Source organism: Mytilus californianus, unplaced genomic scaffold, assembly GCF_021869535.1.
Source record: "Mytilus californianus isolate M0D057914Y unplaced genomic scaffold, xbMytCali1.0.p SCAF_10, whole genome shotgun sequence".
NCBI lineage: Eukaryota > Metazoa > Mollusca > Bivalvia > Mytilida > Mytilidae > Mytilus > Mytilus californianus.
In genome coordinates this window covers 14,063,244-14,089,970 of record NW_026262582.1, presented here as the reverse complement: position 1 = coordinate 14,089,970, position 26,727 = coordinate 14,063,244, and the positions used below count along the sequence as shown (strand labels likewise).

Here is a 26,727-nt window from a genome sequence, read left to right as displayed (position 1 = left end):
GACAAATAATTGTGAAATTGTCCATGCATTCAGGTAATACAATTGTTTTATCTATTATTTTTGATATTGAATATAAGAAATAAGAGAACTGTCATATCAATCGAATTTGCATAAACTTAACATATAGTTACAAGTAGGTTTACTCGACCAGTCTGAATTGGTCTGAAATTTACTAGATATTACTCGACTTTAGTTTGAACTATTCTTAACAGGTAGAACATGTACTCGACGTTTACTGGACCAGTAATTTACTATTCATATAAGTGCTTGAACCATTCGAGATCAAGTCTGAACCACGCAAGACCTAGTCTGAACCATACTCTACCAAGTCTCAATTAGCAAAGACCTATTTTATTTTTCTATCTATTATGTTTCATCAATTTAGGGACTGATTGTAACAAAAAATATTTTCCTTGGCTAGAAATTCTAACAACAATTCGAAATAAAATATGTATTTAATATAAATGATATAGCATTGAAACCAAAATTTTTCAATAAACATAATATAGTCATCAACACCTTGCTTCATCAACACTTATGAATATACACATATATATGTAGGACTCGGAGGTGCGATGGGGACGCTGAAGTGCGATGGTCACGCTGAAGTGCGATGGTCAGCGCCGAAGTACGATAGTCCTTTTGCTGAAGTGCGATGGTTTGGCATGATATTTGGATATTCATGTGACGTTTTCATTTACGTTACATCAAAAAAAAAACATAATAGATTCGCAGGCAGGAGAATAACATTGTGTAGATAAAAGTTTCATGAGAACAAAAGAAATGAAAAAAGTAACGAATGATTCATTTCCTGAACAGGTTTGAGCAGTGCTGGCGGATATTACAAAAAAATAGTTAAAGCTATGTCAAAGCGGCAAAAAGATGAACTTGGTTTGCAGATGAGTTAACCAGTGTTCTGAAGAATGCCGCAAACGGTTTGTACGACAAATAAAATGTCTTGATCTCAATATTAGTTTTGACAACTCTTCAAGTATGCTGTACACGATTTTCTGTGGACAATTTAATCATGAAATTACTTACTAGCATTAGCAATGCTTTTGCTATATGAAGCTGATTTGTAAGAACACCGTCACTGTAGCCTTATTTTATTGTGGTGACAATGTTTAATTTAATTTCTACAACATGTTGGGCACGAAATTAACCTGACTGATCCCTACGTGTATTTCCCTATATATTTTATTCTCATCAGCGGCGAATCAGCTTATTTCAGTTTTTGGTGGTAAACGTGACAAGTTCTATTATCACCTGAGATCCTCCCCAGTTTTTGGTGGTGTTGCTTAGTCTTTAGTGTTCTATGTTGTTTCCTGTGTACTGTTATTTGTCTGTTTGTCTTTTTCTTTTTTAGCCATGGCTTTGTCAGTTTATTTTCGATCTATGAGTTTGATTGTCACTCTGGTATCTTTCGCCCCTCTTATATAGACATACACGACGTGAATACCATATTTTCTGACTCTATACTACTGCGTACTTATCTAAGAATTGGTTAATTCAAAATTAGATTAAAACAAAATTTAATGAAGATTTCAAAGTCTTTGTTTTGAAGTTGAAGTTTCGGGTTTATGTGTCCTTTTATGTTCCAATTCTGACACTGTATGATTTTGTTTTATTATCGATAAATAAACTTTGATAGTGTTGATCTCGCGCAACTGAAAACGTTAATGCGAACAGAGTGCCTTTCCTTTGATGAGTTTTTACAACCACGGGGTCGATGTCGATGCCATTGTTGATTGACGCGGCTTCACCCTCGTGTAACTGACTCAGACGAAAAAAGTATCTGATAAACCAGATTATACTCCCGGCATCTTTGTTGGATTTATCTTTTTTTATTATAAACATTTTTTTTATTTTCAAAACGTTAAATCAGTTTCTACAAACAGAGTGGTAAAATCGCTGTCAAGAATACTGATCATGGTCAAGATAAAGAAAAACGTATTATCAAAAACACCAAACTCCAAGGCATATTTAAAAAGGGGGCAAAGTCCATAAACCTGGCAATCAAACGCTATACAATATCAAATAACGGAATAAACAAAACTGTCATACTGTCTGATAAATGGAGGAGATACAGTTTAAAATTTATGTTAGTCTTCGGATTTCATTTATCCGTGCCATATAAGGATCCGTGATCCATGATACTGTTTAGAGTGTGTAAATCTGGTATAAACGGCAGTGATCAGCTAGTTAAAAAAAATTCATATTTTTTATGACGATAGACTTAACACGTATCGTTCGTTAAGGAGCATGTGTTGATCAGTAGATGTTTTATTGGTTTTAAATGTATTTGGATAACTGAAGCAAAATGTATTAATGCACAGCTACGTCCGGTCGGAATGAAGACGTAAAGGTTGATGCATTGTGGTAGTTGAGTGTTACTCTCTCTGTTCGTTGAGGAACTCTTGTAACTATTCTCTGAGGTGTCAATTTGTTATCCCTCGTCAAAACTTCAGCTCGTAACAACACCAATCGATATTAAGTGTGTGGCAGTCAAATTGTTTAGCTTTTTATCCCTGTCGACTTACTTTGCCGAACTTGATGTGTTCTAGACCTGAATATGCCATAAAATCAAAATAATGCCAATAAACGTTAAGCAATCAACATTCAATTGTAAATACATTGAGGATTTGGAAGTAAAACATTATATATTTTCAGTCTTTTTTTTATCAATTTTTCATTAAATAAATCATTTTCCCGTGTAAAGTAACCACATCTCATGTTGTGATAGAAAAAACTGTATTTTCTTATCTCCATTATATGTTCTACTGTTCCTTCATTATAATAAAACTGTTTTTACAATTCTCCGTTATGTAAGTCTTCTTGTCTTTTTGATATTTTGGTAATCACATGATTCTTCTGAAAAAAATAATTATATACATACATGTAATTCGGAACAAACATGTAGATATAACTTCTATAAGTATAAACCAATTATTGTGTAATTTTTACCCATCTTTAAACTTAACTTAAGCGTCAATCTTGTAACAGTTGTGTATAAAATTGAAAACAACACGTTTAATAATTTCATGCGTCCGAAGCGCTTTTCTGGATTTACCTTCATCAGGAACGCTCAAAGCCAAACATTTGAAATCCGAGGGATGTATAAGTACCGAAACAGTTGAAGAGCTATATGACAAAAATACCTAAAACAAATAGCCAAATCCATCTAAGGTCAACTTTGCCTGAGGGAGTTGAAACCTTAGTTTCTTTGTAATTTCAAAATTTATAAACGGACAATTTTAGAAAAGTTTGTTATAAATCATGTCAGTACCGAAGTACTGACTACTGAGCTGATGATACCCTCGGGGACTGATAGTCCACCAGCAGAGGTATAGACCCAGTGATGTATAAAACTGGTTCTGGCATAAGTTACTGGGCATGCTGAAGGGCCCACGTGACCAGTAATATGTAATGCTTACACATTGAATTTGTACACAATCTATAGTTCTGTCTGTTTTCAATCTCATTTTCATTTTTTTTTAGCCGATTTCGGAATTCATGTTTACCCTTCTTGAAAAATGCAGAAAAAGCACATCATCAACTAATGAAATTCATTTAGTCTAAAAAGCGCGCTTGAAATCAGGAGATGCTAAAAAAAAATTATATAACATAACGTTTATGATTATTTTCATTTTGAACAATTTTTAATGAATCGCATCTATTGATTTTTTATAAAAAGAAAGTTTATTTCCTGAAAAATTTTCCCTGGTGTCCAGGTCAAATAAATTGTGAAATAATAAATAATTTGATAACTTTTCATTAAGCCCGCAACCTTTGAACTGCATGATCAGATACGACAAATTCGTCTCTAATTTTTTTCCTAAATCTACCATGTTAAAGTACATTTTTTTGTGAAATCGGATGAATGTCACTTTGTCGCACCAAATAATAAGCCAGTCTAGCAACAAGTTAAAAGGAATTCCATCCTTGAAAATCCTCAGACTCTCCTCCCAACCAAAAGAAATGTAATCGTTGTTCCTTATACGAGTTCAGTAGTTTAACATTAAAATTCAGATATAAAGTTTAGAATGATATTCTATCATGTAATCTTTTATTCTTAAGAGTAAAAGTCGTTTAAGTTTAGTAAGTCGGGGATATTGTTTAATTTTTGGTATAATAATGATTCACTGCAATAACTTTATATATATTTAGAACGATATCGAATAGATACAAGTCAATGATGTAAGTTCTGTATACAACAAACAAATTTGAAAAGTCAAAAACAGAAAATTTGCATTGCAGTAAGGCATTTATTTTCCTTGTGGAATTGAAAAATGGTTCTTTGATATTCAAGTCCAAAATGAAATCATATAATACCTTTCCTCCTCGCTGACCCTTGACCTCGCTGTGAACCTTTAACTGTACCTCCAGCTTTCTGCGACTTGGATTTCTGGAAAACACCGGCTGTGTATTCTGGATTAGACAAAGCCATGCTGGACTTTCTTCGAATATTTTCTACTGTATAGGTTGGGTCAATGTTCTGATTACTTGCAGCTGAATACTTCCGGTTGTTATAAGCCTCGATGTCTTCTTGAGCAAATGAAAATGTCGACGATGAAAAAGCGGAACCCATAGTGAAATCTGTAATGTATAAGAATTCAAAAGTCATTAAAATATCTGGATTTAACTTATCGTATCACTATCTTTATTCAGATGATACGTTTTTTGTTTTTTTTTTTCACGTAAAAAGCTATCATGGGCAATAAATAATTTAATATAAAATTAAGTCTCTTTGACCTTGATATGTCTCATTAGCTACAAAAAACAACTTTTAAATATTGTATAGGAAACATAAGAAATTACTTACAATACAGAAACAAATAAGAGTCAATAGTATATGGAAATATATTAACGTAAACCTATCATGCCTATGTCAGTTTACAATTTATTGTTTAGAGGACTATAATTGCGTTGCAAGAGAGAGGTTTAGCTAGCTATAAAACCAGGTTTAATCCACCATTTTCTACATAAGGAAATGCCTGTACCAAGTCAGGAGTATAACAGTTGTTTTCCGTTCGTTTGATGAGTTTGAGCTTTTGATTTTGCCATTTGATAAGGGACTTTCCGTCTTGAATTTTCCTTGGTGTTCGTTATTTTTGTTATTTTTCTTTTTACAGTATATTGGCATGTCTTTTTAATTAACTGTGTGCATATCGGTTTGTCAAACAGATTGACGCCAGCAGTTATTTGTATCGTTCCTATAATCCAAAACAACTGCTCGAATGTCGTGCGACGAATTATGAAAGGTATTTCTTCGTGCTTGTTTTATTTTTAGGGATGGGGTATCCTAAGGTTTCCTTTCACCGAAGGTTTTACGACATTTCTATATTTAGTTTTCGCTATGACCGTGTGTCTTTGGTACTCCTCAAATATCCCTTCATTCAACATGAGCCAAAGAATACACTAGAAAGACTAAACTCGATGTTTATGAATGATTCTAAATCATCCAGTTCTACGTAAGAATCTTAAACAAGGTTCCAGTACCCACACGTGATATCTTAATTCATCATAGCCCTATGATCGGTCGTTTTCAAATGTTCAAATTTCATAAATAGATTAAGAAGATACAAATAAAGGTTACAAACATTTACTGAAGGAACCGCGATAGGAGCGAGATCGGGTGAGTCGATAGGGTGTCTCCTATATAATGTAACATTTTTATTTTGCATGTATCTGTTGTTAAGTTCTTTTTTTTAACAAACATTAACTGAAGGAACCGCGATAGGAGCGAGATCAGGTGAGTCGATAGGGTGTGTGTCTCCTATATAATGTAACATTTTTATTTTGCATGTATCTGTTGTTAAGTTCCTTTTTTTTTGTGCGTGTGTTTTTATTTGGGGGGGGGGGGAAAGGGGGGTGTTCATTTTGTCCTTTACTCTATGTGTTACGTGTATATATAAAAAAGATGTGGTATGATTGAATGTTGAATCTGTACAGTACTATGATAAAATATGGCGGTTTTAATTAGAAATATCCGTCAGTCATTGGTAATACATTGATGTTAAGATAGTAAATTAAGTAAAATGATGAATTTGTCCAATACTGTGACAATTTGATTCATAGATGCAGAGATGCAGAACCTTACCTCAAAAGACATTTACACAGAAAGTGTATTGTATGTTTATCTTCATGCTTACAAACAAAATCTTTTTGGGCGACTCTTGTGCTCTATGCTGCCGAAATGTTCATCAAACGAGCTTTTTAGCTAAAAAATTTTCACAATGATGTCGTTCCAATGACATCACAATCAAATTGCGTCTTAAAAACTAATTTATATTTTCATTTCCGTAGAGGCAACCATTTAGCAGGTTTAAATGTAACCAATAATTGTATAATCTAAATATTGTATGTTCGTTCTACTTACACTACCAATAAAGCACTAAATCGTACCTTCTCCTTTTCTATTTATATTATGCATAAATCCCTGAAAATATTTGGGAAATATGTTTTAAGAAGTCCCGTGTTGTATAGTGTTGAACTCTCTTTGGAATTTTTAATTCTGATCTTATCTGTAACCTGTAGCCTTAGTAATATAAAACGAAATTGTAATCATAACTATTACCACTGAATTCGTCGTCTTGTACTTCCGCTTCTTCCGGTTCTGGCAGTCTACTATGAGTTTCTGGTTTCAAGTAGCCTTCGGAATCTGAAATCATTGGTGAGATGTCTGTATTTTTTTAAACGTAAGTGTAATTACAAACTCACATGACTTGCATTATTATTCTCATAACAAAAGGTTTATCAGTGGCGTTTGAATAAAGAAACTAGAAGTAATAACGTGTTGATTGTTTCTGAATCCTATGAGCCACAATTAGAATTTGTATTTTATGTTTAAATTTCATAATAAAATATTGTTTACACTAAAACCAACAACAAAACAGTTGAATAGCACCGAAAATCACCCAGTTTAGGCTAAAAGTTAATTAATAGCAAAATGTTATTCAACAGTATGTATTTGAACCACAATCACAACACGGATATTTTTGCCTCAATACAATGTGTGTCCTAATAAATTATTTTCCGATAAGGCGTGTTATCGGGATTGTTGGTTTGTTTTTTTTATCTTTATTTAATGAAAAAAAGTACATTCTTTTTTGGCTGTCTGCCATATTTTTTTTCATATATTTTGTCATTTTGGGATCTTTTATAGCTTACTTAGCGGTATGAGGTTTTGCTCATTGTTTAAAGTTGAGCAGTGACTTATAGGAGGGTCTGGATGGGGTTTACATAATAGAGAATAATGGACAAAAACGTGCAGAATAAAGGGCACAAAATGTAAAGAATAGCGAAAAATTGGCCCAAAATATAAAGAATAGAGAATAATGGGGTGCTAAAATATAAAGAATAGAGAATACCAGGAAATATTTATAAATAACAGAAAAAAATGGCTTAAAAAATTCAATACAAAATTAAAGGACCCCTATCAAGACCCTCTTATAGTTGCTCACATCCACGTCGTCATTAGATCTCTGGTTGATAGTTGTCTATTTTTCAATCATAACACATCTCCTTATTTTATATCATTGTCTCATTGGCAATCATAACACATCTCCTTAGTTTATAGCATTGTCTCATTGGCATTCATAACACATCTCCTTATTTTATAGCATTGTCTCATTGGCAATCATTATATATCTCCTTAGATTATATCATTGTCTCATTGGCAATCATAACACATCTCCTTAGTTTACATCATTGTCTCTTTGGCAATCATGACACATCTCCTTATTTTATACCATTGTCTCATTGGCAATCATTATATATCGCCTTAGTTTATATCATTGTCTCATTGGGAATCATAACACATCTCATGATTTTATATCATTGTCTCATTTGCAATAATAACATATCTCCTTATTTTATTCATTGTCTCATTGTCAATCAGTACATATCTCCTTAGTTTATATCATTGTCTCATTGGCAATCATAACACATCTCCTTATTTGAAATCATTGTCACATTGCCAATCATAGCATACCTCCTTAGTTTATATCATTGTCTCATTGGCAAACATAACACATCTCCTTATTTTATATCATTGTCTCATTGGCAAACATAACGCATCTCCTTACTTTATATCATTGTCTCATTGGCAAACATAACACATCTCCTTATTTTATATCATTGTCTCATTGGCAAACATATAACGCATCTCCCAATTTTATATCATTGTCTCATTGGCAATCATCACACATCTCCTTAGTTTATATCATTGTCTCATTGGAAATCGTAAAACATCTATTTTATATCATTGTCTCATTGCCAATCATAACACATCTCCTTAGTTTACATCATTGTCTCATTTGCAAACATAACACATCTCCTTATTTTATATCATTGTCTCATTGCCAATCATAACACATCTTAGTTTACATCATTGTCTCATTGGCAATCATAACACATCTCCTTATTTTATATCATTGTCTCATTGGCAATCATAACACATCTTAGTTTACATCATTGTCTCATTGGCAATCATAACACATCTCCTTATTTTATATCATTGTCTCATTTGCAATCATAACACATCTCCTTAGTTTACATCATTGTCTCTTTGGCAATCTTAACACATCTAATTAGTTTTTACCATTGTCTCATTGGCAATAATAACATATCTCCTTATTTTACATCATTGTCTCATTGGCAATCATTATATATCTCCTTAGTTTATATCATTGTCTCATTGGGAATCATAACACATCTCATTATTTTATATCATTGTCTCATTTGAAAACATATAACGCATCTCCCAATTTTATATCATTGTCTCATTGGCAATCACAGCACATCTTCTTAGTTTATATCATTGTCTCATTGGCAATCATAACATATTTCCTTAATTTATATCATTGTTAAATTGGCAATCATAACACATCTCTTTATTTTATATCATTGTCTAATTGGCAATCATAACACATCTCCTTATTTTATATCATTGTCTCATTGGCAATCACAGCACATATCTCCTTAGTTATATCATTGTCTCATCGGCAATCATAACACATCTCCTTATTTTATATCAGTCAAAAAACAGTTGATTGTTCTATTGGTAAATGTTTGCTGTGATATGGTATACTTTATTTTGCAGTAACAAAAGTTGAATTGTCTTAAATAGTTTTGTTACATTTTTGCAACAACTCTTGTAGAGAACGTTATTTATTCCTTTATCGGTATACCGCTTACCACCATCATCGGAATAAAACATAACAAAATAAAGTTTGTCACTGAACTTCTGAAACCTGTTTTGGACCCTTACTTAAACATTTAGTTTCAGTAAAAGCAGCTACTGGTCTAGGAATAGTGTAACCCATATCAAGGCGTTCCTCTTTTTATCGATTTACCTTTTTTTATAGAAACTGCTGGTCCTGGAATATCATACCCCTCTTTTGTACCTCTTCTTCCAGACAGACTCTCATAATGACCTATATCAGAACCGATTGAAGCGTAGGTGTGATGAGACTGACCAGCACTTTCTTTTCTATTGTTCTGGACGTTTATCTCCCTGGATGAAATTAGTAAAACAAACTGTCAAATATGGATTCAAATGTTTACAGATGATGATGATGATGATGACGATGACGATGACGACGACGACATGACGACGACGACGACGACGACGATGATGATGATGATTTTAACATCCAGTGGCAATTATTACATGCATATCAACTGTTCAATGTGATATGATTAGAAACCCTGCTTTGTACTTAACCAAATTACTGAACCAGATTTTTAACGTGCTAGTTCACATGTCAACAGTCAACAGGAAGACATACATGTAGCACAACACCCTACAAATACGCATTATTCTGACTCGAAGCCGACTAGATTTTTAACGTGCTAGTTCACACATCACCATTCCACATGAAGACAAAGCACAACACCCTATAAATACGCATTATTCTGACTCGAAGCCGATCAGATTTTGCTCTTAATCCTTAATGCCTCTCGTCCTAAGCTGGGAAGCAGAACATTTTAATTTCTAAGTTTTCGTGACAAGTCTAGATTTTCGGAACTGATGCATTGTAACAGTATCAATTCTTGCATGATGTATAAACTATGTGTCAAATAAGGCGGGATAACTACATACTGTTATTGCGAAGTTCTGGTTCAATGATTTATTTGACATGCATTCTTGTCTTGTAACCTATAAGTACTTAATTGACGGCACAATGGTAAATTATTCTCACAAAAATGCTATGCATATCTACTTGAATTTAATATTATTGTCCATTCGTGTTGAATTGACAAATAAGGGCTTAGCGCTCACAAGCAAGTTTAACCCCGCCACGTTTTGTATGCGCTTGTCCCAAGTCAAAAGCCTGTAATTCAGGGGTTGTCGTTGGTTCATGTCTGTCATATTTGTATTTCGAAAATTGCACATGTATTGTTAAAAATTAGGCCGTTAGTTTTTTCGTTTGAATTGTTTCACATTTTTCATATCGGTGCCTTGATAGTTTATTATACAGTATGGCTTTTTCTCATAGTTGAAGGCTATACGATGACCTATTATTGCTTATATCGTCGTCATTTGAACTCTGGTGGATGTTTGTCTCATCGGCAATCGTACTAAATCTCCATATTTTTATATTAATGTGTATTGTTTAAAGCTATTTCACGATCTGTAATTTTTCAGACTTTATGATATTTTGTTTGGTTTCTGTTCCTTTCAGTGTTCTTTAAAGTGGTTTTTAATTGATGTCATTTATACGATTTGGTCATCAGAACAGTTTATTGATGTGTATCTATGATGAGGGTCGAAATGGAGTTTACAAAATGTGCAGAATAATAGGCAAAATGTGCAGAATAAATGGGGAAAATGTGCAGAATAAATGGGCAAAATGTGCAGAATAATGGGCAAAATGTGCAAAATAAATGGCAAAAAAATAGGAAGAGAGAAAAATAGGGCAAAAAAATAAAGAATAGAGAATAATGGGCAAAATGTGCAGAATAAGTGGCAAAAAAAATAGGAAAAGAGAAAAATATAGAATAGAGAATAATGCGGTGCTAAAATATAAAGAATAAGAGAATAATGGGCAAAAATTATAAAGAATACAGAAAAATTATCTAAAAAATTAAAGAATACAGAAATGAAGGACCCCCATACAGGCCCTTTACTATGTGCGCTGAAAACTAGACAAATTATAGACTTGTGGATGTAATTTCCAAGGTAATCGAATGAAAAGTAAAGTTAGTTTCAAGAATAAATATTATTGGTTAAATAGAAATAAGAAGATGTGGTATGAGTGCCAATGAGACAAATCTCTATCCAAGTAGCTCACCTTTCCATAACTCTTCCTAAAATTAAAAGAATACAACAGTAAGTAAATTTCTATACATATTTTGCATAGTGTATGTATGTTGTATGTTGCAACTGTTCTAATAAGGTCCCCTGAGATATTATGCTTTCGAGCGTTTTATATTTGAAATTTCAATTACATTATTTAATTCTGATCACATCGTCATTGTATTTTGTTAGACGCGTGTATAAATATATATATTCTAGATATCCTTTCTTAATCGCTTGGTCATGTTATTGTTTTTACCTTTACTGAGTTGAAAAATCTGAAAGAGTTTGAATTATTTATCATTTTTGTCACAACCTGCATTTTAAACAATTATTTCAGTACGTACGATGTTCGTGGAATAAAAACTCATCAAATATCCATGTACCTAACTTAAAAAGTGCGCTCGCTGGTCAAAATATGATTGATTGATTGTTTTTGTATAACGTCACTTCAGCATTCGTGACTATATAATGGCTGCCAGTTTTTTTATCTGATGGAAGCCGGAGTGTCTTGAGTGAACCCAAAACCTTCGGCAAGAAACTGACAATCTTAGTCAAACCGACAGAGCACCAGGATGAAAAAATGGAAGCCTGGCGTATGCCACTTTCACTTATTATAACACGGCGAATGTATGTATATATATTTATATAAGTAGAGCATGATCTTCCTTCCCTTCGGGGCACCTGAGATCATCCCAACTTTTTGTTCGGGTTCGTGTTGCTCAGTAGTTAGTTTTCTTTGTTGATTTTGTTGTGAACTTGTTTGTAATTTTGTCGTTTTGCTCATTTCTCCAATGGCGTTGTCAGTTTCTCTTCGAAATATGAGTTTTGAACATTCCCTTCCGTCACTTTTTTAAGTATAAACCTAATAAATAAATGTCTGATTACTTTGTCGTCTTCCTCGAGCCAGTTTAATGACGGCAATAAGGAGTATTACTATCATCAGACCACAGCCTGCAACAACACCTATGGCAATGTATATATAGTTAGTTTTTACTTGTATACTCCCAGAATCGCCATTTTCTGAAAAAAAAAAAAAAGTTTAAAGATAAGAAAACAAACTAGAACAAGTTAGGGGTAAATAAGAAACATATGAATTAATAAATTAATTAATATATTAAATAAATGAGTAAATAAAAGAGTAAATAAATGGGTAAACAATGGAGAAAATAAATTAATCAAAAACTAAAACTCAACTATCAAACATTGATGTTAGCGGCTCTTCTTGTTCTATTTAATATATAATAAGGAATATGCCATACCCTGTAATACTACATGAATAATGCAAAACTTAAGGGGAACTATAACCCTGACTAAAAAGGTAAAAACAAATGTGATCAGTCAGCCTATTTTTGACGTTTTTACCTATTATGTATGTTTGTTTTGTTCACACATTGTTGTCAATATAATGAAATTATATACGACTGTCATACAAGTGAGAGGGTTTGCTAGCTATAAAACCAGGTTTAATCCACCATTTTCTACATAAGGAAATGCCTGTACCAAGTCAGGAATATGACAGTTGTTTTCCATTCGTTTGATGTGTTTGAGCTTTTGATTTTGTTATTTGATAAGGAACTTTCCGTTTTGAATTTTCCTTGGAGTTCGGTATTTTTGTTGTTTTACTTTTTTCAGGAAATGCAGTTAGTTGGACTTCCATTTGCTGGTTATGTCCCAATTTAATTTCAGACGAATTTCACGTGTAACTTATTTAACGTTAATTTTCTATTTGGAAAGTTCAAAGGGCGCAATCTTGACTAGGTTAACCTTTGCGAAATATCAATATCACAAATGAGTACAGATATGTTCCATTTGTCACAATTCAATCCAACTTTCTTTTTTGATGAATCGGCCCACACCATACAAACATTTTAGACGTAACTAGTGGAGCAGAAGCTGTTTCAAATTCCGACGCACTTGAATTAAGTAGCGGATTTTATATTGTCAAGATCAAGAATAACATGTCAGACGTCACTTGTGAAACAGAAAATGATTCTCATTCAGAAGCTGTTTCCCACTCTGGGGCCTGAGTTCACCCATATATTGTTATATTGTCAAGAACAACATTGCAGTCGTCACGGAGTAGAAGCTGTTTCCCATTAAGGAGCACACGAGCTCACCCCGCATTTTTGTAAATTTTGTGTTTCTTAAGCCGCAGTTTTCTATGAGTTATGTCATGGAATGTTGCCTTGCTCTAGTAGAATTGTCTATAATTAATTTTGTCAAGTAATTTCAGTACTTCTACCTATGATATTTTTCATTTTTAACTTTTCAAACTTTAAGAACGTAATTAACGTATATTTCTTACCTGTTACAATCGGATTTGAAAGTTTGAGTGTAAAATTAGATTCACAGCGAATTTCTTTGCTAGGTGTCGTCAAGACACATCTGTACATTCCATAATCACGTGGTAAAAACGGTGCCATGACCAGGGTCATAACGGCTCGTACACATGGAATTTGAGAACTACAATGCACCATGGTTTCTTTTAACGATCCTGTGTAATGTGAATCCTTGACATCGTCTATTCTTTTTCTCCCATGATACCACTGTACAGCACTTACTCGTTCCATACAATATGATGTTAACTGTAGTTCACATTTTTCTGCAGAACAGGATTTTTTCTCAATGACACAAGTGCCGGGTACTTCAAAAATAAAGGGTATAAAAAACATTCATGAAACGTAATCTGTATAGATTTTTTCAACAACAAAAATTTAAGGCACAACAACATTAACGATTCCATTTTTTCTGAACCAGATGCGCATTTTGACAATAATTGTCTCTTCAGTGATGCTCGAGGCCAAAATAGTTGGAACTCCAAAACTTATTAAAAAGATGAAGTGCTTATGAACCAAAATTAGTCAATCAATATCTGGTGTAAAATTTAGTGCATTAGGTATGTATACGTCAATAACACAGAAACTCAATGATAAAAAAAGACATACAAAGGGCAAAATACAGCCAGGTGTCATCCTCATAACCATCCCAGGTCACACAAGTTTAAAAAACATAACAGACACAAAGATGTGCAATTAACATCAAATTATCCAAGACGTTAAGCAACCAACAATAAATCAATCAAAGGACAAGGTACGATAAGCCCCCGTTTTGGCCCCCCTATTTTCTTATTTTTCAAATTTTGTTTTGGAAAGCTATTTATCATGTTAAAATATTCCCTGAGGTTTGAAGTTTGTTTGGATGAACTTCAAAACCATTAATTTCAGCAACTGGGTGAGGTGAGGGGGGTAAACTTTCCGTCATTATTCAGATATTGTAATTATTATTCACTTTGGAGGTGTTCCGTACAACGATTTTTTAGTTTCTAAGTGCCTGCGCCAACGTGACCCTGGAATTTCTTTATTACAATGTCATTATCACTGTTTTTGCTGTCTAGATCGCCATAATTTTCTCCGGGTCACGTAGGCGCACGCTATTAAATTTTAAGAAACACAGGCCACAAATCGTAATTTTTCCTACTTTTGGCGTTGCTGGTGTCCTTTAACTCCCCTCACCTCACCTAGTTGCTGAAATTGATGGTTTTGAAGTTCATCCAAACAAACTTCAAACCTAAAGGAATATTTCAACATAATAAGTAGCTTTCCAAAACAAAATTTGAAAAATGAGAAAATAAGGGGGCCAAAACGGGGGCTTATCGTACCTTGTCCTTTTCCAAATAAAGTTACTATATACAAAAACTATATATATATATAACACTACGACTATTGAAGTTATATTTTAATAAATCGGATGGTATGGTGGCCGGATGCGGCCATTTCGCCTTTTCGCGTTTTCTCCTTTCACTTTGCAAACGCGAAATCGAGAAATCGAGAAATCGGGAAATCGGGAAATCGAGAAATCGAGAAAGCGAAATCGAGAAATCGAGAAAGCGAAAACGCGAAATCCAGAAATCTATTTCCCGTTTTCGCGTTTTCGCCTTCGCGTTTTCTCGTTTTCGCTTTCTTGATATCTCGACATCTCAATTTCCCGATTTCTCGATTTCTCGATTTCCCGATTTCCTGATTTCTCGATTTCGCGTGAAAGTGAAAGGAGAAAACGTGGAAACGCGAAATGGCCGCATCCGGCCACCATAGGATGTGGTCGAGTGCTTCTACTTCTACCATATAGTGACCGGCATCAACTAATTGAAGATTATGTCACAGGAGGATAACTTACAACAAGACATAGATTAATACTATACAAAATAAAAAATAGCGGAAAAATGAAAATTACAAAGTACAATTAGTTGATGTGAATGGTTGACTTTTAATATTGATGTTTTGAACGTAATCTAGAGCGCTGGAAATGAGGCTAAGCGATTGGTGCTGTAGTGTATCAAAGGCGTGAGTTCAAATCCCGGTGAGGGACAAAAAATTGTCAACACTGAGACTACTATATTGAATTTACAGAAAGGTGATATCAATATATGCTATCATATTTAACATTCTTGTTTAGATCTGACATTGCTACTTATTTATACATTTCGCATTATTTTTGGCTTCTCAGAATTTGCACATGGTAAACTGTCAGCAGTTACCCAACAAAAAAATGTTATAGGAAACCTTTTTACAAAGCATCATGCAGACAACAATTAACATGGTATGTCACCAAACATTGAACAAGCACATTTATATTTGCTGTGGCTAAAAAAACTAAAGCAAATCACAACTCTTTTCATCTGAGTTGCTCAATTATTAGGGTTACAAAAAGCATAGCGATATAACTAAAACATACGACACTTTAACAATAGACAATATTCAAATTTTCAAAAACTTTACGGCTCTGTATTGAAGCACAAAATTTCTTGTCTGAGATTTTGAAAGAGGGCACATATTTCTGGTGTTGAAAAAATGTCATCGTAAATTACCCTAATGTGGTTCTATTTATGTTAACAGAGAGATAATTTGATTATTCAGTCACATAATTTTGAAGCTTCTTCGTTCTGGTTTACATGTTCTTGCGGTTGATGCTTCTTTTGTAGTTTTTGCAGTCTTTGCAGCAGGGACGTATAGTCATCCTCAGATTCAAAATCTGATGCAGTATATTCACCACGTAAAAGATCAAGATTGAGATCACTATCATCCCAAGATAAAAAATCAATGTTACTGGACATTGTGAATTGAAAAATGAAAATGCCAGCGATATTTTGGGAACATATATATAATTTGTAGGGCTTATGTTTGCTTTATGTATCCATTGCAGTTATAACCTCTTTGCTGATCTGTTACGTAAGGAAATTACTCATTTACCTTTAATGAAATTTTTTCTCTCTTCTGTGATCGCCGCTTATTACATTGTTTGCAAAAACTTCACCTAATTATCAGAAATCATTATCATTTTAAAAAAAGTGGGTGGGGGGGGGGGGGGGGGGGGGGGGTTGAAACTTGTTTGAAAACAAAAATTTACGTTGGATAATCTGAATGAGGGTCTGGATGGGGGTTCTTTATTTCCTATAATTTCTATGCCATTTTTCTCTATTCTTTAAATCTTAATAACTTATTATTTTCTCTTCTCTATTCTTTATTTGTCAGTCCATTTTTCTCCATTCTATACCTTTTTTGCCCCTATTTCTCCATTCTATAAAACCCCATCCACACCCTCCTGAATCCTACCACAAGTGCACCGACGATATTTGACAAGGTTTACTACAATAAACATGTATATTGGGCACTCAGCAGTGAAATACCTTACAAGTATAGAATAAAAGTTTACTGCAATAAACGGAGCCTCGTGTACCTTGGGCACCCAGCTGTGAAACAAAATTCATCTCCCATGCTTTTGAGACTACCTGTCTTTACAGGTAAAATATTTGTATATTAGATACAATTAACGGATGTGTAGCAAAACAATGTAACTGTAAGATTGATAAGATTAATCACATTCACATTTTCAAGAGTGGCCGCATAATAACAAACTATTAACAAATTATTAATGATTAAAAACAAAAATTTAAATATGAATAGAGATAACTGCATTTGAAAGATAAAAACTATATTCTTTTTTTTTTTTTGATTAATTCAATTTTGTTTTTAAATTATTTTTAAAAGAAAAATAATAATATCCGATACTGTTATAGTATTCTCAGTGATAGGTGATATATGTCGTCTGCTACGGTCGAATACGAAACTATGTTAAAATAACGTAGCTAACTACCGGAGACTCAGATAATCCGATAAATCTATAGTGACCAATCTCTGTGTTATAGTAGTCTCAGGTCAACATAAAAATTAAATTCTAGCACTGTTGGGTTTAATTTTCAGACTTATACAAATATTTGTATTAACCCAGTATCTCAAACACACTGAGATCCAGTGGGTAGATATATTGTATGGTTGTCACTTGATTAGACTTGTTTGTATGATATACTTATTTTTAGTGACTTTAAAATGAATTTAATCATTGCTAACAAATGAAAAAATACACTGTGTGTAAAAATAAATAATATAACATCTACACACGCTTAAAACACGTGTCTTATGTCTATCTCTAGATTCGCCTTACGAGACAAGGTAACACTACGACTATTGAAGTTATATTTTTTTATATAGCGGATGTGGTCGAGTGGTCTAGAGCGCTGGACATGAGTCTAAGCGTTTGGTGCTGTAGTGTATCAATGGTGTTAGTTCAAATCCCGTTGAGGGAAAAAAAATGTTAGCATAAAAATCAAATTCTAACACTGTTGGGTTTAATTTTCAGACTTATATATATATATATATATATATTGAACGTTGTTTTCAATTTAGACTTGTATATATATATTCAAGAGTCTATCCTAAATTGAGGTAAATTATATGGCCTTCCAAATACCGTTTCGATTCCTAACATCACTGAAGAGACATCAATTGTCGAAATCCGGATATGGTGTACACATTTTTGCACCTCGTGTTTGCGGTATACCATCTTTTCCGCAAGTTTATTGTTTTCTGTTTGATAATAATTTAATAATAAGATCTGTTTTGTTACATCTTGTGATCCGTTTATTTGGCAATCGCCAATGGCAGTCAGCAGGATTTAAGAACATCAGTTGTTCGACCTGCTAGTCAAATGCGTTTTGACTCATTTGGTCTTTTCGAAAATGTTTTTTGTGCTGTATTTAGACCCCTCTACCAAGAAATTTGTTTTGCATGCACACGTATAAAAATGGCGGTTTTTATCCAACGCAATCATAGGTTTGAACGTTGTTTTCAATTTAGACTTGTTTATATTTTTTCGTTTGGGCTTGTATTATATTTGCCTTCGGGTTTATATGATCCGTTCATCCTATTTTGACTCTTTCAAAATTCAAGAGTCTATCCTAAATTGTGGTAAATTATATGGCCTTCCAAATACCGTTTCGATTCCTAACATCACTGAAGAGACATTAATTGTCGAAATCCGGACATGGTGTACAAATTTTTGCACCTCGTGTTTGCGGTATACCATCTTTTCCGCAAGTTTATTGTTTTCTGTTTGGTAATAATTTAATAATAAGATCTGTTTTGTTACATCTTGTGATCCGTTTATTTGGCAATCGCCAATGGCAGTCAGCAGGGTTCAAGAACATCAGTTGTTCGACCTGCTAGTCAAATGCGTTTTGTTAAAATATACTTTTTCACTCATTTGGTCTTTTGGAAAATGTTGTTTGTGCTGTATTTAGACCCCTCTACCAAGAAATTTGTTTTGCATGCACACGTATAAAAATGGCGGTTTTTATCCAACGCAATCAAAGGTTTGAACGTTGTTTTCAATTTATATAGACTTGTTTATATATATATATATATATATATATATATATATATATATATATATATATATATATATATACATACTAACTGATACCATGACATCATTTCTGTTGCCTAATTATTCAGGCATATATTCATATTTGTTTTTCGTTCATTACTTTGTACACAAATTAGTTGAATGCCGTACTGTGACCTAAAGTTGTTAATTTCTGTGTTATTTGGTCTATTGTGGAGAGTTGTCTCATTGGCAACCATACCACATCTTCTTATTTTTATATTATTCTACTTTTAAACCATTCGTCAAACAAGATAATATCTGAATTGCTTGTATGAAGGTATTTATTTTTCCTGATATATAATTGCGCATCATTTGTTCATATGGGCTGATACATATATCAGGTTTTAAAGTATACAATTAAACATATAAATAAAACTTGAATGTATGAAAAATGTTATACACATAAGAGTTTAGTAGTTTAACAACATGATTTATATCAAAATTTTCCTTATTCAACTTATTACTAGGGTGCATTACAAAATTAAAAATTATAATAAAACTATCTATGTTGAATAGACCGTATGGTGTGCAATGGCGGTTTGAAATAATCAAATAATTTTTTGAGGGAATGGACAATTTTTCGCAGACATAATTTTTTTTTTTCAATTTTCAATCTGCTCCGTCTTTGCAGAAAATAGTTCTTAAAGGCGGTAACATATATGCTACATAAAAGATCAATTAAATGCTGTATAGCAAAATGCTTACATCTTTTTTTCATTTTCAATACACACTGACACACTGAGTGCATTTGGTGCCTTTAATAATTAATAGTTTACTCACCCGTCTCAGAACTGACCACCAGAACAAATATTGTCAAAATGAGTAGGAATCTGTTTAGATACATTATTTTATTCTTCTTATACCTACAACAAACAAAAATTAAGGTAGTAAAAAAAGGTGTATTTCACCATATTGAATTGTAAATTAGCAGAACACAATAAGGCGAGATTTTCAATCGAGGCAGTAAAATCTGATACAGAAAGGCAGTTATGTAATGTGAATTTTCATTTAAACGGACACATTTTTGTGATTTTAAATTTTAATAACTATTTTTACATTACTTGCAATGTATTACCGTGATTTCCCAGTGGAAAAAAACGATAACTTCACATGTGAAATAAATCTGATATTTTTACTCCACTGACGTCATACAACAACATGAGTGTTGTCAAGACGTTGTCGATGACGTTGCATCCAAACCAATTGATAATGCGTAACAAGAGTGTACACGCTGAAATGTCTCGCCTTCTTTACTAATCATCGATATGATGTTGATATTCCTAAATATAAAGCTTTACTACAACTATCACATAAACTTAACATGATCCAAGAAAATGAGGTCAAGGTCATATAAATCAAACAGGAAATGCATGTACAACTTACATGCATTCAATACACTAAATATAGTTGACCTATTGCTTATAGTTTCTAAGATAAAGACTTAAACAAGAAAACTAAACATTGACCAATGCACCATGAAAATAAGGTCAAGGTCAGATGAACCATGCCAGGCAGACATGTACAGCTTGCAATCCTTCCATACAACAAATATAGTTGACCTATTGCTTATAATATTAGAAAAACAGACCAAAACACAAAAACTTAACACTGTGCAATGAACCGTGAAAATGAGGTCAAGGTCAAATAAAACCTGTAAGACTGACATGTACATTATAAAATATTTCCATACACCAAATATAGTTGACCTATTGCATATAGTATTAGAAAAAAAGACCAATCTTAAAAATTTGACTTTGACCACTGAACCATGAAAATGAGGTCAAGGTCAGAAGACACCTGCAAGCTAGACATGTACACCTTACAATCATTCCATACACCAAATATAGTAGATCTATTGCATACAGTAAAAGAAAACAGACCAAAACACAAAAACTTAACTAAAACCACTGAATAATGAAAATAAGGTCAAGGTCAGATGACACATGCCAGTTGGACATGCACACCTTACAATCATTCCATACAACAAATATGGTAGACCTATTGCTTCTAGTATCTGAGATATGGACTTGACCACCAAAACTGAAACCTTGTTCACTGATCCATGAAACGAGGTCGAGGTCAAGTGAAAACTGTCTGACGAGCATGAGGACAGTATAATTTCTAAAGGGATCAACATGAATTTTAGAATTTATGCTATAGCAGACAAAACGTACGGTGATCCCATTTTCTTGGAGACAATGTGTACATCTAAAAATAACTATTAAAAATGTAGAGTGGTTGAACCATATTCCGTTTTGCGATTTTCTCGTGAAAAGTAGCGTGCTGTACCAAGTCAAGAATATGTCAGTTGTTTTCCGTTCGTTTTTGTCGGTTGATATAGTCGAGCGTTTGAGTTTGTCAAGTTTTATGGATTTCCCCTTTTTTGAACTTACCTTGGAGTTCGATAGTTTTGTTAATACTTTTTCTAAATGTATTTTTATCTCTAAATACAAGAAAAACAAGCAAATCGCCTCGTTAAAAATGAAATTAGAATGAACACCGTGAAACGTTCACATAATTAAAAAAATCCAAAAAAATGGGAGTAGCAACCCCAGGAACATCCCCTTTTATCCGCCAATGTAACCCCTCGTAAAACATGTACATGTACCGAACAAATTAGGTCTCTGGCCAGCGACACTAGAGGAGAATACAAAAGAGCGGCGAAAGATACCAAAGGGACATTCAAACTCACAAGTCGAAAATAAACTGAAAAAAATCATAGCAAAAAAAGAAAAGAGTACACAATAAACAACATAGACAATATGCAAAGACCTATAGTTGTTAATTTCTGTGTCATTTGGTCTTTTGTGGATAATTGTCTCATTGGCAATCATACCACATCTTCTTATTTTTATAAAGACTAACTTATGTGTATTGTATAAGTCGTAATGGTAAAAGATAGACTAAAACTTGTACAGGAAGTGATTGGGTTGCAATATAAAAAAATCTGTGATGATTAACCAACGCATTTTTATCCTTTAATAGATACTAATAATTTATTATAGCTAGATAGTGTTTGGTTATTATCATTATCTTTATGGTTTTAAACAACTGTTTGATCACACTAATTGGTTAGTTTTTCTGTTTTTTTTTTTTTTGTATATATGTACATTGTTTACAACATAATAAATACATTTTAAAAAGAATATTTTAAATAGTGTACATTGATATTTTCATATTAACATCAAAACTGTCCTACCTTGTTTGAAACATCAAACTAGTTATTGATTGAAAAAAATCATTGCTCAATTAAGTAATTATATGTAAACAATCAACATGTAAATAAAGAGGCTCTTGAGGCTCTTAAGTCAGTCTATGTTCATGTCGGTCATCCACGATCTACTTACAATGTTGCTTACCTCTTATATCCAGCAATATCTCGTCTTCATCTCAGTCTTCTTTTTCTTTTTTTTTTTTTTTTTAAACAAGGGGGAGGTGTAACTCTTTCTCACCAGATTTGCAACTACATTTTGAATAAAAGCTATTTTAGAGCCTCAGTTTGAAGGAAAGTATATACAAACCAACCTCACATACAGTTTCCTTTGTCTGATTCATCTATATGTAACCGGATACTTTCTTTTTTATATATCTAAATAAATAAGGAAATGTTTATCTAATATGAATGTTTTATAGTGTTACCAGAGACATATTGTAGTATATGTCTCTGGTGTTACATAGTTCTTAAACGGATTTATCAACTGATGATGTATAGGTTGATAACAGGAAATGAAATAGCGTTTAAAATTGACCTTGTGACGATAACACGACCTTGTGACGATAACACGAGCACAACTACAAGTTCACGTGCAAAAATTACGCGATTCTGCATTTGGATGTGCTTATACTGGTTCAAATTCAAGATAATTTAAAGTCATATGATACTTCTAATTTAACAAACAAAAAAATACGTTTTATTACTTAAATGGCTAATTGTTACTATAAAAACATGTACATAGACTTTCTTATAAAACAGAATTCGTTATGCTATCCAAATCTTCAGAAATGTACTGCTATTGGATTATTGTCTTCCCATGCTCTAATTCGCCGACATCTTTTCCGTATTGAGTGACCATAACCATGACACCTTTCATGTGAATTTGGGCAATCGCACAGGCGGCAAGTACGAGGGAAAATGTGATGGAATTGAATGACAGCAAAAGAGGGGGAATGAAGATAGTATTAACTCATTGTGAAAGAAACATGTCAATACACCCAATCCTTTAATAACTGTTGATAATTATAGATTATCGTTGGTTATCTCAACGAGATTGGTTTTCTCGCTTGAGCCGGTACGGCGAAAGTGTGAAAAAGCAATCGAGTTGAGATGACCAATGATAATCTGTTTATCGCTATTTTACCTATGAAGACGTTGTTAATTTCCGTGACAACGGTACGTGTTCCCTTAGTTTCAAGCGATAATTTTCATATCACTCGACTCCGTTTTCATATCACTAAACTCCGCTGAGAACGGAAATTATCAGTCAGTAAGATCAAAGGAAAAATTCGTAAAATAGCGATAAACAAAATTATGGGACAGCATCGTTAAACTTCGACACCAATATCCGAAAGTTAATTAGCAGATAAAGTTATCGTTCATTTCACATAATGACGATTTTTTTGGGGGTCGAAAGTACAATATGGATTTGTAAAAAAAACGTGCACAGAGTACTTAGTTTAATGTATATGCATGCATTATTGGTTGAATTCCTTTACATTATATTTACTAGAAAGTTGATATGATTTAATTAATTTATTTTTTTCATTTAGCACATAGGCACTTATGTTTTAAAGCAACAAGTTTGTCTTTTGACAATGAGTAAGCTGTATTAAATATCAAAAGTGTCCATATGTAATAGGAAAAGATGACAAATAAAATTATTCTCTTTTTTACGAATCATTACATCTCATTATTATTTCATGCATGATATGTTTATTATACAGCAAATATAATTAATGTATATATACTTATATATGCGATTATAAGATGACCAGCACAACATTTTCCATGAACTGTACTTAAACATACATATGTATATATCATATCCTTATAGCATACTTAACAAAAATATGTCCAACATTATGCGGGATTTTCACGGTTTTCCAACATTTAACCAAATATTACAAACTGAGGAGTTACTGACTGCTTTTTAAGCAACAACAAAAACAACAACAAAAGCAACAACAATAAAAACAACAACAACAAAAAATTGAATCGCAGATATTCTACACTGACTTTGTGACAGCTATCCGCAATTTTCTCCAACATGTATTTGCTATCGTAACTTTGTGAGGCTGCTTATTCTACTATAGTTAAGGATGTTTTTCACCAACTTGTATTGTAAAATAGCTGAACACAATAGGTCTAGATTTTTGATTGGGTCAGTTAATTTCGATGCAGTTATGCAATTTACGAACAATTACTTTCATTTGAATTAACAAATTTATGTGATCTTAAATTATAATTACTCATATTTTTACAAAAGTAGAATATTTTTTCATGAATTATTTTTTTATTTTAAATTGCTTATAAAGGGGAGGCAACTCATTTAAAAGTACAATTTATAAAAGAATCTTCAGGATTTTTTCTATTTTATGATTTTTTTCTATCTTGACAATGTCATAGTTTATTTCAAAATTTTAATCCTTAAGTCTATCTTCTATTTTCACTTTGAAGCTTTTTCTCTGTATAATTCATTCCAAAAGTGTCATTTTATTACAACATGTAGCCTGGGACTATGATACTAGTATAATAGTCCCAGCTGTAGCTTGAAAAAAACATTCAAGTTCGGAAACATATCATTTTTAATATATTCTACATTTTGGCAAAGTATGAAATATGTCTATCATTTTTCGTTTGTACTCCCATTTCACTTTATAAATGGAGACAAACTGACTCGTCACCGCTAACAAAGAACACGTCGACTCCACAGGTAAGATGTGCTGAAGTTCTACCTCTTGAAAACGAGAGCTAGTTGAAGACGTAAGGTTTCCTGCACATGAAGACACCAAAACGATTGTCGTCGAGTAATGGATAGAAGGAAACAATCGTTAGTACTGGAATCATTTCCACGAGGCAACGCACCAACAACCACTAAGAAGGATATAAGTCCCAGCAAATCAAGAAGTATGTCAATTACGCACCCAAAACATCAACGTCCTGATAGGACTCAGTAGTTTTATATTATTCGAATTTTTGTATTTTTATTTTTGTCCATTGGTACTTTCTTAATTGTCATTCTGATAGACTACTAATGAAATTAAGTATGACCTGTTTTCTTTCCGTTTTATTTAAATCACCGTTGATGTACATTAGTGCTTCAGGCGCGGATCCAGAGCTAAAGTCGGGGGGGGGGGGGGGGGGGGGGGGGGGGGGAGGGGGTGTTGAGAAGCATTTTTGAACATTATAGAAGTTTTCTTAATTGTTAACCAAACTTTATGTTTTCAATAATTAGCCCACTTTTTGTTCATCCGTCATATGGTTACTCAAAATTGAATTTTTAGATTAGTTTAATTATTTAATTACAGATAAAAATACTTCAATAAATGAAAATTGGCAAACATTGAATGTACAAAGTTATCCTAAAAAGTCTATTGTTGATAATTTCATCCTGATGTTATAGGCTCTAGCATACTGATCGATCACTGCACTTTTGACAATTTTCGTGCTGATATGAATATGCATTTAAAGCAATGCCATTGAGTCTCTCGCTTGTCATGGTTGATCGCAAATAGGTCTTTAAGAGTTTGAAAGAGCTGAAAGTCTTGTAATTCTCTTAATAAGGCTGTTTGGTGGTATTCTGTGTTTCCGTGAAATTTACATTCACCATTTATCTTTACCAAATTCTGTGTCCGAGGGTGTGGTCAGTAGCGAACAAAACGAAAAATTTGCAGTAAATTCCGTCGGTGAAGTTAAATAGACAATCCATGGGTAATAGTGAAGCATCTTTTAAACCCGTACATTTCTCGTTTAGGAAAAGGAAAAAAAAACTATGATGAGTGGTTGCCAGTTTTCAATTAGAATGCTATACATATCAGCACTAGGTACAGATGTGGAAATAAAGTTTGCAGTATCCTTAGATTCAGCAGGTGTCGCAGCAGTTGCAGAATTTAAAAAAAATAATAAAAAAAATCTTGTGGATATTATAGAGTGAGCAAGGATTTCTCTTCAAATCAAGCTATCAGAAAACGTCGTTTTAACTATTAAACCAACAAAGTAATAAAATATAGGATAGCAGCCTTGGATGGTCTAAATTAAATCCTTTGGTCCTCTAATTATTTCCCCCCAGGCCAATGTAATTATGAAGTGTGTATTTAACGGAGTGTAGCGACAACGTGTCACCCAATTAAGTGCTCACTGAATATTCAATTTTTAATAAAGATAACATTAAAAAAAGAAATGATTAAGTGATTGGATGCTTTTTGCTGACAAAAAATATTTCAAGATTTTCAAGCGGGGGAGGGGTGGTCCCGAAAGTGGTTGTCGTTGGTTCATGTCTGTCATATTTGCTTTGCATAAATTGTTTTTTTTATAAATTAGAACGTTAGTTTTATCAATTAAATTGTTTCATATTTTTCATGTCGGGCCTTTTATAGCCGACCTTACGGTATTTATTTTCCATGTCTGGGATTTATTTTGAAAGTCT

General features: G+C 33.0%; 1 protein-coding gene across 2 annotated transcripts; it reads right to left on the bottom strand.

Moving 5' to 3' along the window:
- Positions 1-440: 440 nt before the first annotated feature.
- LOC127717652 (uncharacterized) lies at positions 441-22,618 on the bottom strand. Of its 2 annotated transcripts, none has more exons than XM_052223391.1 (9): positions 22,444-22,618; positions 19,865-19,947; positions 13,611-13,949; positions 12,191-12,325; positions 11,298-11,313; positions 9,357-9,517; positions 6,578-6,661; positions 4,333-4,596; positions 441-2,871 (listed from the first exon to the last, which is right to left on the bottom strand). In XM_052223391.1, the coding sequence occupies exons 2-9, from the start codon at positions 19,926-19,928 to the stop codon at positions 2,822-2,824; spliced, it is 1,113 nt and encodes a 370-aa protein (XP_052079351.1). In that variant the 5' UTR covers positions 19,929-19,947; positions 22,444-22,618; the 3' UTR covers positions 441-2,821. The 2 variants fall into 2 exon arrangements, with proteins under 2 accessions (XP_052079351.1, XP_052079350.1); XM_052223390.1 differs by lacking the exon at positions 22,444-22,618 and adding an exon at positions 22,284-22,347.
- Between the last annotated feature and the right edge of the window lie 4,109 nt (positions 22,619-26,727).

Excerpts from the sequence above, each read along its gene's own strand:
- LOC127717652 (XM_052223390.1), bottom strand. Across the intron at positions 12,326-13,610 it reads TTCAAATCCGATTGTAACAG|AAAATGGCGATTCTGGGAGT; the intron begins GTAAGAAATATA and ends TTTTTTTTTCAG. Across the intron at positions 4,597-6,577 it reads ACAAGACGACGAATTCAGTG|ATTTCACTATGGGTTCCGCT; the intron begins GTAATAGTTATG and ends TATACATTACAG.